This window comes from Mesoplodon densirostris, chromosome 4, assembly GCF_025265405.1.
Source record: "Mesoplodon densirostris isolate mMesDen1 chromosome 4, mMesDen1 primary haplotype, whole genome shotgun sequence".
In the NCBI taxonomy this organism is placed as follows: Eukaryota; Metazoa; Chordata; class Mammalia; order Artiodactyla; family Ziphiidae; genus Mesoplodon; species Mesoplodon densirostris.
This window is the reverse complement of record NC_082664.1, coordinates 113,866,062-113,878,591: the sequence shown is the minus strand read 5'-3', so window position 1 is coordinate 113,878,591 and position 12,530 is coordinate 113,866,062. Positions and strand designations below refer to the sequence as shown.

Genomic DNA, 12,530 nt, shown 5'->3' with positions numbered 1-12,530 from the left:
CAAATCACCAGATACATTTTTATACTCGATAACTGGGTAACAAGATAGTGGGTATGGGAGGGGTTTGGAACCTCAAACAGGTTAGATGGACAGACACATGCCTGACTGGCCTTCCTTTTTTGTTCTTATCCACTATACCAGGAAATCTTGTTTGCATTTGTTGATCTCTTAATAGCTAAACTCTATGAACTAGGGCTGATGAGGTATGTGTTCACTGAAAGGCCAAGCGGGATAAAACATTTGAAACGGGTCGGATTGGGAAATCTCAACTCTAAAATCTGTTTGGCACTTGAAGGTAAAAGCCCTGTCTCTGAATTTTAAACTTTTACTGGAGAGGTGACTACAAATTCCCACCTTAAATGCACATTTGATAGTGGTTTCCATTATATTAATCTTTACATCTGATATCTTTTTGTGATTACATTTCTTTCCTTTAAATGAAGTTTTGAAAAGCTACATCCAGCTACATCTTTTTTTTTCCCCCAATAATCACTGTGTTGTGGCTCATTGTCCGGTAGCATGTCTCCATTGTTGGTAAGGGAGTGAGCTGCAGTAGTAGTGTCCTGTTGAACGTTTAGCTGTTTTTATTCTTTGAGGGCACCAATGGCAGTGTAAAAAGTAATCTTACTATGAACTTTGACCATTGTTTGAAAGTCCAAGACAGTTTACTTTTTAAAAACAGCTTTCTTGGTGTATAGTTCCTATACCATAGAATTTATCCAGTTATAAACAAGTGCTTTTTAGTAAATTTACAGAATTTTGCAGTCACTGCCACACATACTCTTAGTATTTTCCATTACCCAAGTAAGATCCCTTTGTGCCCATTTAATTCATTCCCCATTTCCACCCTTAGTTCAGACAACCACTTAATTTACTTACTGTCTCCATGGGTTGATGAAGACCTTAAATCTTAGGTATGCTATCATAAAAATGGAAATTGCTACTGATTCAAACATACACCAAGTATTCCTGAATTTATAGTCTGCTTTATAGAGAATCCTGTCAGAATCAGAGCATCTGAATTATAGGCGTTAATCTTCTCATGTGAATTTGGATTAGAAACTACATTTATTGGGGGGGAGGATTGACTTTCAGGAAAAGCTGCACAAAGGATGCATGGCAGTTTGCATGTGGAGAACAAAGCTTGGGAGATATTCTGAGTAATGATCAGTTTATTCTATTAGAAAACCTGATACCCTCCAAGTTCTCATAAAAATGTATTGAACTGCCATCAAATTTTGTTAATTATAGGGAAACATCCCCTCTGCATTTTACCATCCTTACTGAATTATTTATTTTATATCATTATGATCTCTTCTAATCTAGTGTTATAATTCCACATGTATAATGGTATCCTCACCGTTCTTTTACTTTATTGTTTTGATGTTGCCATAGTTCATAACCACTATTTAAATGATTTCATTTTCACATCCTAAAATAGATGATTTTAAATGTACTTAAGCAGTTTACTGTTTGCAAATTTTCTCTATTGAAAAAACAGTGGAGACAACAATCTTACTGGAAATGTTTGCATTGTTAAAAGTACAATTATACCAGATTCTGTTCATGATACTGAGTTACTTTTATGCATAAATCCAAATTCCTATTCAAAAGGAACATAATTTGTGTGTTTCCTTTTAAATGAGTATAATTAGCAGTTTGAGATCCTTTACCAGTTTTGGCTAGGTTTGGTTCTCATACTTATTCAAAGCATTTCCTTAAGTATATTGGGGGAAATGAGAGTATTGTTCTAATGCTTGTTTCTTTGATTACTAAGAAAGTTGACCGAATATCCGTGTAAACATTTAGTAGTTGTATGTCCCCTTTTAACAAAGGACATCTTAGGCAGGTATATGATAATATATTAGGTTCTTGGTGAAGGGAGATTTCCTAGCTTATTTTGAAGGGACTCTGGCTTGGGGAAAGGGAACACTGAGGTAGAAAACATTTAGGTGTTTCAGCCAAGGAGCAAAAGTTTGGACTAACTCAGATGGAGAAACTTAAGGATACCAAAATGTTGAAGTTGAGATGACTTGGTGTTAATTTGTGACCAGAGAATGAAACACTACCTTAAATAAGGATGGAAAGAGAAAATAATACATTTTGGGAATGAAAATGAAGCTAATTTTTGAAACATTTAAGAATTTCTGTGTAAAATTAAATTTAACCACCTGTTAACTCTGGGTGTGTACAATGTGGGAGTTAAGATGATGGAATAGTGAAATTTGGTGTTTACTTGGTGGGTATGAGAGCATGAGGGGATATTTTTGAATGTCTCTTATAGTGCTTTTCATGCAAAATTGTCTACCTGTTTTAAAACATGGTAGATTGCAGTGCAGCTAGATCATGCTTTCCTCTGCAGGCTCCATCTACTATTCGAAGCTTCCGCCCCAGCTTGCATTGTTTGTAGGAGAACGTGCGTCATACCTTTATCTGTAGCCTTCCCTTAGGTCTTAAGGATCCTGAAACTTTCCTGTGGACATTGGATTTGGTGGAACAGCAATCATGGTAAGATGTATATTAGGGCAGAGGGGTGAGAAGCTAATGTAAATGCCCAATATAACAGATTTCCAGAGTGTGAGGTGTTTGGGGGTTCTTAATATGGAATTAATCTATAGAGATAACGCTTCATTTCATGGAATAGCAGCTGGTGAAGACCTATGTCTGTTGTCCTGTCACAGTGGTATAATGGTTTGGGAAACATCTTAAGAGGAATCTTGCATTGTGAGGAAATACAGAAGAGAGTTTTTGGTCATAATTACAGTGGTAAGGGACCGTCCTGCAGATGAGGGACTCTGAGGTCAGATTTCAATAGATAAAAAGACTACTTTATAAATGGAGGGTCCAGCAAAACCACAGCCAAGGGAAAGGCCTTGGCGGAATCAGCAGGGAAAGAAAAATAGAGGGGTTTGGGGCTTTGAGGCTTGATTGGTACAAAGGAAGGCTGTCTATAGAGAGAAATACAGCATCCTAATCCATTTTGTGTTTCTGTTTAAGTTTAGCTAATCAAGAACATGTATTCTTAACTGGAAAGATATCCAAAGGGACTGAAAATTAGTTTTTGAGGAATGGGAAGAATGTTAGATTTGACAGTGGTTTGTGGTCTTCCAAAGGGCCACAGTATGTAAATAGATACAGTATTTCTGCATATTAAAGTTTCATTGGAGTGGGCAATTAGGATGAAAATCTTTTAAAAAGGTGCCTTAGCGGGACAAAAAATGAAAGAAAAAGTTTGAGGAACACTGATCAAAGTTCTGAATGATATGGGATGTGGGGTGTGGTGGAACTAGGACAGAGACCTTTAAAAGGGAACTGAAAAATGATACATCATATTTGCATTGGGTCGATGGGAGTTGCAAACTCTTTGATGGAGATAGGAGTTTCCCACCATTTGGCTAGGTGTCTAGAGGAAAACAAATAGCCAACAGCGTAAAGTATTCTGTATGAGGGTGGAGCTTGGGATTAGAATTGGGGAAAGGACAGGGATTAAAACGATGGAATACTAGAAGAGAGAACTGGGTTTGGGAGTCTCTATTGGGGAGGAAATATATTTAGGGTACTGGAAAACTGCATAGGGAGGGATTCTGAGAAGCAGAGGGTTCCATAGGGGAGTATAAATGGCCCTGGGTCCAAATTTGGTCTAGTATCTTAAAGGTATGGAGAAAAGAAATGGAAGCATATTTTTGTTAAGGAAGCCAGGTTTGGATTGGTATAGGAGTGGGGAAGAAACAGGAAAGGGTTAGAAAGTAGCTGCAGACAAGCTGATGACTAACTCTTCTCTTACTCCTTCCAGACTGTGGGAAAGAGCAGCAAGATGCTGCAGCACATTGACTATAGGATGAGATGTATCTTGCAAGATGGCCGGATCTTCATTGGCACCTTTAAGGCCTTTGACAAGCATATGAACTTGATCCTCTGTGATTGTGATGAGTTCAGGAAGATCAAGTAAGGCCATTTGGGTTTGGGCAGTGGGATACTGAGGGAGAGTCTGAACAGTAGTGAGGGTAACTGAAGGAGGTAGGGAAAAGGCAGGACTGGTCTCTTGTCTAATGTCCTGGCCTCATCTCTGAATTGGATGAATCTCCTAGTATTAAGAGTCAGCTGTATCCACACTACTGTTTTAATTTTGGAAATACAATTATGAACTAAACTGGGAATAAGACTGTATGTTATAATCAAAATAACAAGTTATATTTTATTTAGAAAATTGAGAAATGATCAGTAACATTAATCTGCAACATTCCTTCAGATTGAGGGAATCTTAAGAATAACAATTACTCTTCATGGTTGAGGAGTTGAGATGTGAATAGAATAATTCAGGCTGTGTCTAGCAATTGTTCGGCTAGCCTCTTTGCATGCCCCTTGTTTTGTCTGAATCCTCATGGTCAGTGTTGATTTGGTCTCAATCCCTAATCTTGCTTATTTATCTTTGTGATTTGCCCATGCTGTTTCTTCAGACATAACCTCTGTGTGTTTGTGCCTTACCATAGGAGGTCACCCTCTTTGCACCTGTGATTGGGGAGCTTCCTTTAACTATAAGAGCATGCCACTTGCTAGATCACAGGGACATTCTACTTCCATTCAGTTGACTTTTCATTCAGAGTATTTGGGTCAGTGCTTGTAATATCTCCAGACGTTCAAGATGGCTTTGTTTCAGGCTCCTGGCATAATTTACAAGGCATCACCCTTGACCATTGGCTTTATTTCTTCTGTTTCCACAGTTAACGATATACTGTCCAAAAATTTATTTTGACCACTTCATTTAGGGATTTCAGATATGAAGAGAAAGGTGATGATGACCTTTGCCTGCCTGCTATAAGTCTGTTCTTCTCAAATCTGAATAGAATTAGTAACATATTCCTGTCCTTCCCTTTTTATTCATTCTTACTCGTCTTCCTGCATACAAAGTTGGATCATTTCAGAAATTCTAGGATGGTGAATGCTTCAATGTTAATTTTTTGTTTAAATAATTTGCCTTTTTACTGAAAAGAATTTTTAAAAATACTTACAATGTTGATGAATACTAAAGACATTTGATGAATGCTTGAGGTATATTCTTAATTTGTTTCACTCTTCAGTAAGTTACAGGGATAATCTCACCTAAATAATGCATTACCTATAGTATGTGATATAAGCCTCATGCATGTATGATTTTTGCTGCTGACAGATGAAGAAATTAGAATCACAGAGGTTAGAAAAAAGTTTTCAAAAAAATTTCCCATGGTTATATAGTATGTGCTAAGTCCAGGAATAAACAGGAGTCTGTTATTAAAAACTTTTTGGTATGCCGTCATCGCCTCTTGCTGTTCCCATCCCTTATTTCAGTTGTCTGTCGTCAGTATTTACTTATTCAGTTAAAAAATGATTGAAATCCCATCTTAACATGAAAACTTGAGGTTTCAGTTTTGCCTGTCTTTAAAGTCTTAGCCAGTGGCGATCATTTTATAATGTGTAGAAATATTGAATTACTGTGTTGTGCATCAGAAACTAACATAGTGTTGTAGGTCAATTATACTTCAAGAACAAACTCATAGAAAAAGAGATCAGATTTGTGACTACCAGAGGCAGGGGATGGGGGAGGGTGAGTTGGATGAAAGTGGTCAAAAGGTACAAACTTCCAGTTTTAAGATAATTAGGTACAAGGAATGTAATTAATGTACAACATGATGAATATGATTAACACTGCTGTATGTTATATATGAAAGTTGTTATGAGAGTAAATCCTAAGAATTTTCATTACAAGGAAAATCATTTTTTCTTTTATATCTATAAGACGTGTTAGATATCCACTAAACGTACTGTGGTAATCATTTCATGAAGTATGTAAGTCATTATGCTGTACACCTTAAACTTACACAGTGCTGTATGTCAATTATATCTCAGTAAAACTGAAAGAAAAAAGTAAAATTCCAAGTTTTGCAATCAGTACTATTAGAAAAACAATCCTAGCTACGTTATTTGCATCTGTGTTTCACAAAGAAGAAATTAGTTTTGCTTTAGTATAACATTGAGGGAACATTCTGGAAGATTGAAGTGTAAAAGGAAAAGAGCCATTCACCCTTATATATCAGTTGAGTCTAGTTTTGTTTGTCGTAACTCATTAACTGTTTGAGCGTGAGCATCTGAGCATTAATTATTGTCTTCATTGATACTTATCTATAAAAATGTTAGTGAGTGACCCATAACTTATCATACTAAAATTTTCTTCTGATTTACAGGCCAAAGAATGCTAAGCAGCCAGAGCGTGAAGAAAAGCGGGTTTTGGGTCTGGTGTTGCTGCGTGGGGAGAACTTGGTTTCCATGACTGTGGAGGGACCACCCCCCAAAGATGTAAGGAAGATGTAGGACAGGACAGAACATTAATGTGGAAGCACATCACATTATTTGAAATATTTGCTAAATCAGGGTACAGCAGAGGCACAGTATAGTGTGCCTTTGTCAAGTAAAACGTGCCTGGCACTTGATGTAAGTTCTTGCTTGTCTATACTGGGAGATTAAGGGTTTTCTGATGGGTTAGTCTACCTGCTGGCTGCAACCTAGATAAGGGTAGGAGTTGGTGATTTATTTCCTCTTGGTAGGGTCATGAAAATATATGGACTCACAATTTGACAAATGTACAATTTAATCTGTAGGATGCCTTCCGTGATGCTATTTTGAATACAGAACTAATGAGATAGGTGATAATGGGAAAATGGTGGGAAAGGGGTAGTTTTTTAGGAATAAGATTATTGATAACTTTCATAAATCATTTGATTTCAAGCTATTATTTTTTTGTTTCAGACTGGCATTGCTCGGGTACCACTTGCTGGAGCTGCAGGAGGCCCTGGGGTTGGTAGGGCAGCTGGCAGAGGTGTTCCAGCTGGTGTTCCAATTCCCCAGGCTCCTGCTGGATTAGCAGGCCCTGTCCGAGGGGTTGGGGGGCCATCCCAACAGGTGAGCAACCACAAGTTTTTATATTATTGGGAGAAAGTGCCTAGAACCTGAGGCTGAGGAAATTGAAAAATCTGAGCGTGCATACTATACTATGTAAGCAGCGTATGCTGTAGAGGGAAGAGAGGTACAGATGTACATTAGGAAGACAGTAGATTAAAGCCACCATGATAACAGTAACTCACCACTGTTGGTGAGTGAAGAGGAATATGGATGGGTAAACCGGAGTTGAGAAAATGCAAAAGGGCTGATTAGGTTAAAAGGGGACATGTTCAGTTTAAAGGAGAATGTGATAGTGTGCCAAGATTTTTTTAAATGAGAGTAACAGGAGAAGTGCAGAATTGCCTTAATTTTTTGTTTAATAGTCCGTGATCAACTGCTTATATTCTGTATTTGAATGATGCAAGGAAGTGCCTTACCTTTACTGTCTTTCTAACCATTCCTTCTCAGGTAATGACCCCACAGGGAAGAGGCACTGTCGCAGCTGCTGCAGTTGCTGCTACTGCGAGCATTGCTGGAGCCCCAACTCAGTATCCACCAGGGCGTGGGACTGCACCTACACCTGTTGGTCGAGCAACTCCACCTCCAGGTAAGGAATTGATGGACAAGAACTAAAAGAATTTGATTCTTAGATATAGGTGTGGATCTGTGAAAAAATTGTATCATCTTGAGGAGTGATGATGAAAAATAAGAAGATACTGAATTAAGGCCCAGCCTAACTACCTAACTAGGAAGTTGGAATATGTTTTCCACTTTTGGACACTGATTTTAAATGAAAGGCTATGGACTCTTTTGAGTTGGGATGGCCAGCATGGCAGTGGTCAAGGAGAAATTGTTTAACTCTACTTAGTACCAGGCTTATTTCTTTAAATATTATCTTGTGTTTAATGCTCCCATCTTAGCTGATTTATGAGGCCTTTATTTCTGCCATTTTTCATTCTAGGAATTATGGCTCCTCCACCTGGTATGAGACCACCCATGGGCCCACCAATTGGGCTTCCTCCTACTCGAGGGACGCCAATAGGCATGCCCCCTCCAGGAATGAGACCCCCTCCACCAGGAATAAGAGGTTAGTGGGTATACATATTCTCAGTGGTGCTATCCAGGCCCCTGAATATTTATATGTTTTTCTGTTATTTTATGATCTCATGGAATTTTGCTTTTTCTTTTCAAGGTCCACCTCCCCCAGGAATGCGTCCACCAAGACCCTAGGATACTATTGATCCTTCTTAGTCACTTTTTTTTCCTGCAATGTGTCTTGTGAAATGTGTGGAGTGTTTGTGAGCTTTTGTCTCCTCTGCTGCATTAATATTAGCTAATAAATGCATAAATTAAACTGTGAGGTACTGTTGTACATTTTTTTGCCTTTTGTTTTTATTTTTGAGGTCAGGGTGAAGACTGGGATTTTTCTGGTCTTGAAGTTATTTTGGATTAGGTAAATCCTGTTAACCAACTCATTTAAATAATTTTCTTTTTAATTCTTATGATAAAATGGTCATGATACTTTTTTCAGCTTCATAACTTTGACTTTGTGTACTGACTGGTGTCAGGTAATAACCTTTACACGTAAGGAAACTTGACCCAGGGGGTTAAGTGGTTCATGTAAGATTGACACATAGCCCTCTCTACTATGCCATACATACTTGAAGGAAAGTAGGGATGTGAAGAAAGGCCTTGTAAGGCCATCTGTGGAAGGAAACTGGTGTTGAATTAGACTTTGTTCATTCAATCAAAGCATTTGGAATAGGAGGGTACTCTTTTTGCTTGGAAGTTGACCTCCGTTGATGAGCTTTTTACAGTGCCCTGTGCCTGTGCGGTCAGAGAGATGACACTCTCCTGGAATAATCATCATTCCCTACTAGTGAGTATTTACTTACAAATTTTTAAATGAATGGCAGAGCATGGGTCTTGGAAGCTGGGGAGACTTCATATTTGAGACAAGTTGTGTTACTTAAAGATAACTTACACTCTGAAATACAGTTGACACTTTTTTTCTTTTTAATTTTACTTTTTGGCCATGCCACACAGCATGTAGGATCTTAGTTCCCTGACCAGGGATTGAACCAGCGCCCCCTGCATTGAAAGCATGGAGTCTTAACCACTGGACTGCCAGGGACAGTTGACACTCCTAAGTACAAATTATGATTATATCCAGCTGCATCAGTTAGTGATGTATGGGAAGTGTTCAGAGAAGTAAACATTATCTTCCAGTTAAATAGTTAAAGAATGGCCAGATATCTAGATCTAGTTAGAATTGGTTAGGGAACAATGAAATCACTTTTAAAAGGAAGAGGTAGGAGGTTTTAAGCTTTACGGCTAAGGTTTCAACTAGACAATAAAGGAGTCCTTATTGATTGTAGGAATTAGCTTGTAAAATACCACAGTTAGAGATTGGTAGTAGCTCCTTAATAATTTAAGACTGGTAGACTGATTGTGTCTTCTCCTTCGATGTTTATCAGCAGAGGTTATATTTGTGTTTCCTTTTCTAGCTTTTAAATCATAGCCTTTCAAGTAATAGTCTCTGGAAGAAAAGGGGCCTTCAAAATGACTACAGTTGCTGGCACCAACTTTATGTGGTCGATCCCAAAAGTAGTTTTTAAGATCAATGGCCAATAGGTAAGGAACAAAAGAAGCCAAGCCTTCCTTGGTTTAGGAGATTTTTATAATACATATGTGATACTTTTTTCAGAGTTTGTGAATGTTACAAAGTAACTGTGGTTATCAGAGCCCCAGGCATCTGGATCATTGTAGACAAAACCATTCTCTTAGGATAAAATTGACCCTAACATATATGACAGATACAACCTTCAGTTTTTAGAGCAAGAGTATGTAAAGAGCCTTATTTTCTGAGCGGCCTCCTCACTGGATCAACTTCAAATAATTTGTGGTACTCTTTTCTGTTTTTGGAGGGAAGACATTCATCCTTGTATACATCTGCTGGCATGCATGGCCTTTAGATTTTGACATGAGTGGTCACACGGAATATTTGAAGAAGACACATTCTCTAATATTCTTAACTAAAGTTGGCCTCTTTTGCAAGTTAGAGGTGAGTGATGAGAGCTCTATATTCTGCAAGATGCTTATTTCTAATGGCTGTTTTTGTTTGGTGATAATAGTATTCTTCTCTGCCTAGAGCTTCCTTGAATGTTTTTGAGGGCTCTTAATTGTGGAAAATATACTAAGAAAACTTGGGACACAGATATGCATGTAATTGCATGTCGGGTATAAGGTAAGTGTGGATATTTTGTTATGGATTGCTAATTCAGAGCTTCTGCAGAGTTCCATTGGGGTCATGTACCAGTATACTCAGTTTGCAAACATTCATGGAAGTAAATACTTGAGAATTTTTCCTGCATTCCTGCATTTAAATGAATACATGTTTCATCTAAAACATGGTTGGACAACAACTTCCTGATTTCCTGTTCACATTTATTAACTGTGACTCCATAAATATATACACATTGCATAGCAATACATATTTTCAGCGTGGTTTACAGTTTCAGTTAGAATTCTGGGATATAATAGTTACACTACCTTAAATAACCTTTATGTTTCTGAGTTATTTGTGGTATTCTGTGCTTATGTGATAGGTAAACTGGACTTGGTGTAAAAGCATGTCAGATGTGACATAGTTCCCTGCCTTCATAGACTGATTGTTACTTAATCATGTAATCCTGTCAAATTTTAAAGTCCTGTAATTTTTTCCAACTTCATTGATACCTAAGTGATAAATAACGTTGTATAGTTTTAAGGTACGCAGCATGATGTCTTATAATGTGTATATATAGTGAGAAGATTACCACAGTAAGTTTAGTTAGCACGTCTATTACCTTACAGTTACCATTTCTTTTTATTTTTTGTGAGAATATTTAAGATCTACCATCTTAGCATATTTTTAGTATACAATGTAATATTGTTAACTAGTCACCATGCTGTACATTAGGTCCCTAGAACTTATTCATCTTATAATTGAAAGTTTATTGCCTTTGATCAGCATCTCCCTATTTACGGAATTATGTGAAAATGGTAGTACTTGCCTAGAATTTTCAAAATCTTATAAAGATCAGAAAGAAACACTTTATTATACTAATTTCAAATAAAACTTTTACTGAGTCAGTTATAAGCCTCTACTGTATCATGAAATTTTCAGATACATGGTATTCAGTTTATGATACATTGCCAGATTCTGTTTTACTCATCTTTGCATTCTAATTCCCTTGGGACTGGCCATAAATATAATAATGTTCAGCATTTTTATTTTCTTAAAATAAAGCAATGCATGTTATCATGGTTTGTTTTTCTTTTTGGTCTTGAAACCTTTTCAGTCATATGCAGTGCCAAAGGAAGAGAGAATTTGGTCACTGAATTTTCTGAAATGTCATTGTGGATCCTACCCAGTAGTGTTGCAACGAGGCTAAAAGTCATATGAGCTGCCTTTAGGACAGAAACAAACCACTCCTTTTGTGGACCAAACCACAAGGTAAAATAACCTTGTTTAAAGAAAAAAGTAAGAGTGTATTGCAGAGGCCTTGGCTAGGTTTATGATGACACAGGACCTTGTCTGAATATGATGATTTCAAAATTTGAGCTTAAAAGGACACTCTGAAATCCAGTCAATGTGCCTCAATAGACTTTTCAGAGGACATTATTCTTGGTAGAAAATGTTGGCTTGACATGTGAAAACTGAATAGCTAGAAATAGCAGGTGTAGTCATACATTTTGCCAGTTCTTCAAACAACCCTTTTTTTCTTTTCATAGATTTTTCTGAGCTAATTATTTTCTCTTTTTTCTTTTTTTATATATACATATATATACATATATGTGTGTGTGTGTGCCCACACACACTGTTCAAAGCAAAAATGGGAGCTCACCCTTGGATCTCAGAAGGCACATAGGTGGCGAGATGGAAACAAAGACATATAAAAAGGAAGCTGCCACTTCTTGGATCAAACATTGAATGACAGGGTTCTAGGTGTCTAAGCTTTGTCCAGAAAGAATATTTATGGAACACATATGAAACGCAATGAGTGGTAAGTGCCCTCAGAGGGATGTTGGTGTTTAAGGATAGTTTTTTTTTTTTTTTTTTTTTCTTCAGTTGCCTGCAGTTGGTCAGTGCGTTCAGAGCCTATCACAGAGTAAATGTTTAAGAAATATGACATTACTGATTTTTTAAAATGTTATTAGATACTTTACAGTTACTTCTTTTAGTGAAATATCTGAAATTAGAATCTAGGGCTATCTAATATCTAATTTCATACTCTTAATACTCAGTAGTCTCAGTAGTCAGTTTGACCCTTATCTGGGAATAGCTATTTAGTGTATACCAGGATGTGTTTCAGAAAAACTAGATACTTTGTCATGAAGTTTACAATGTATTTATAGGGATACATAAATACTTTGTTATGAAGTTTACAATATATTTATAGGGATACATTTTAGTCACTTTTGTTGGAAAGTGGAAATACAGTGCTGTTTGAGTTCATAGGGGTGAGAGTACCTCTTTTGCTTAGTTACATGGTGAAGGCCTACTAGAAGAGCAGTATTTGAAATCCAGTTATGTTTGTTCTAGATGTGAATGTTAATACACAGCTTCAGGTGTT

The 12,530-nt window shown here is 37.2% G+C and overlaps 1 protein-coding gene and 1 non-coding gene across 2 annotated transcripts; both read left to right on the top strand.

Annotated features, from left to right (window-relative positions):
• The first annotated feature begins 187 nt into the window (after nucleotides 1-187).
• SNRPN (small nuclear ribonucleoprotein polypeptide N) lies at nucleotides 188-8,266 on the top strand. Its single transcript, XM_060095108.1, has 8 exons — nucleotides 188-295; nucleotides 2,363-2,508; nucleotides 3,794-3,945; nucleotides 6,219-6,330; nucleotides 6,781-6,933; nucleotides 7,381-7,519; nucleotides 7,874-7,999; nucleotides 8,105-8,266. The coding sequence occupies exons 2-8, from the start codon at nucleotides 2,506-2,508 to the stop codon at nucleotides 8,140-8,142; spliced, it is 723 nt and encodes a 240-aa protein (XP_059951091.1). The 5' UTR covers nucleotides 188-295; nucleotides 2,363-2,505; the 3' UTR covers nucleotides 8,143-8,266.
• Nucleotides 8,267-11,466: 3,200 nt separating this feature from the next.
• Nucleotides 11,467-11,540, top strand: LOC132489691 (small nucleolar RNA SNORD107). The gene has a single exon (XR_009532080.1). It is a non-coding gene; the product is annotated as a small nucleolar RNA SNORD107 (small nucleolar RNA).
• Nucleotides 11,541-12,530: the final 990 nt, after the last annotated feature.

What these genes read in the sequence shown, in the direction of transcription:
- SNRPN (XM_060095108.1), top strand. An exon ending in AGGGACCACCCCCCAAAGAT is followed by an intron (nt 6,331 to 6,780) that starts GTAAGGAAGATG and finishes TTTTTGTTTCAG; the next exon opens with ACTGGCATTGCTCGGGTACC. An exon ending in TTGGGGGGCCATCCCAACAG is followed by an intron (nt 6,934 to 7,380) that starts GTGAGCAACCAC and finishes ATTCCTTCTCAG; the next exon opens with GTAATGACCCCACAGGGAAG.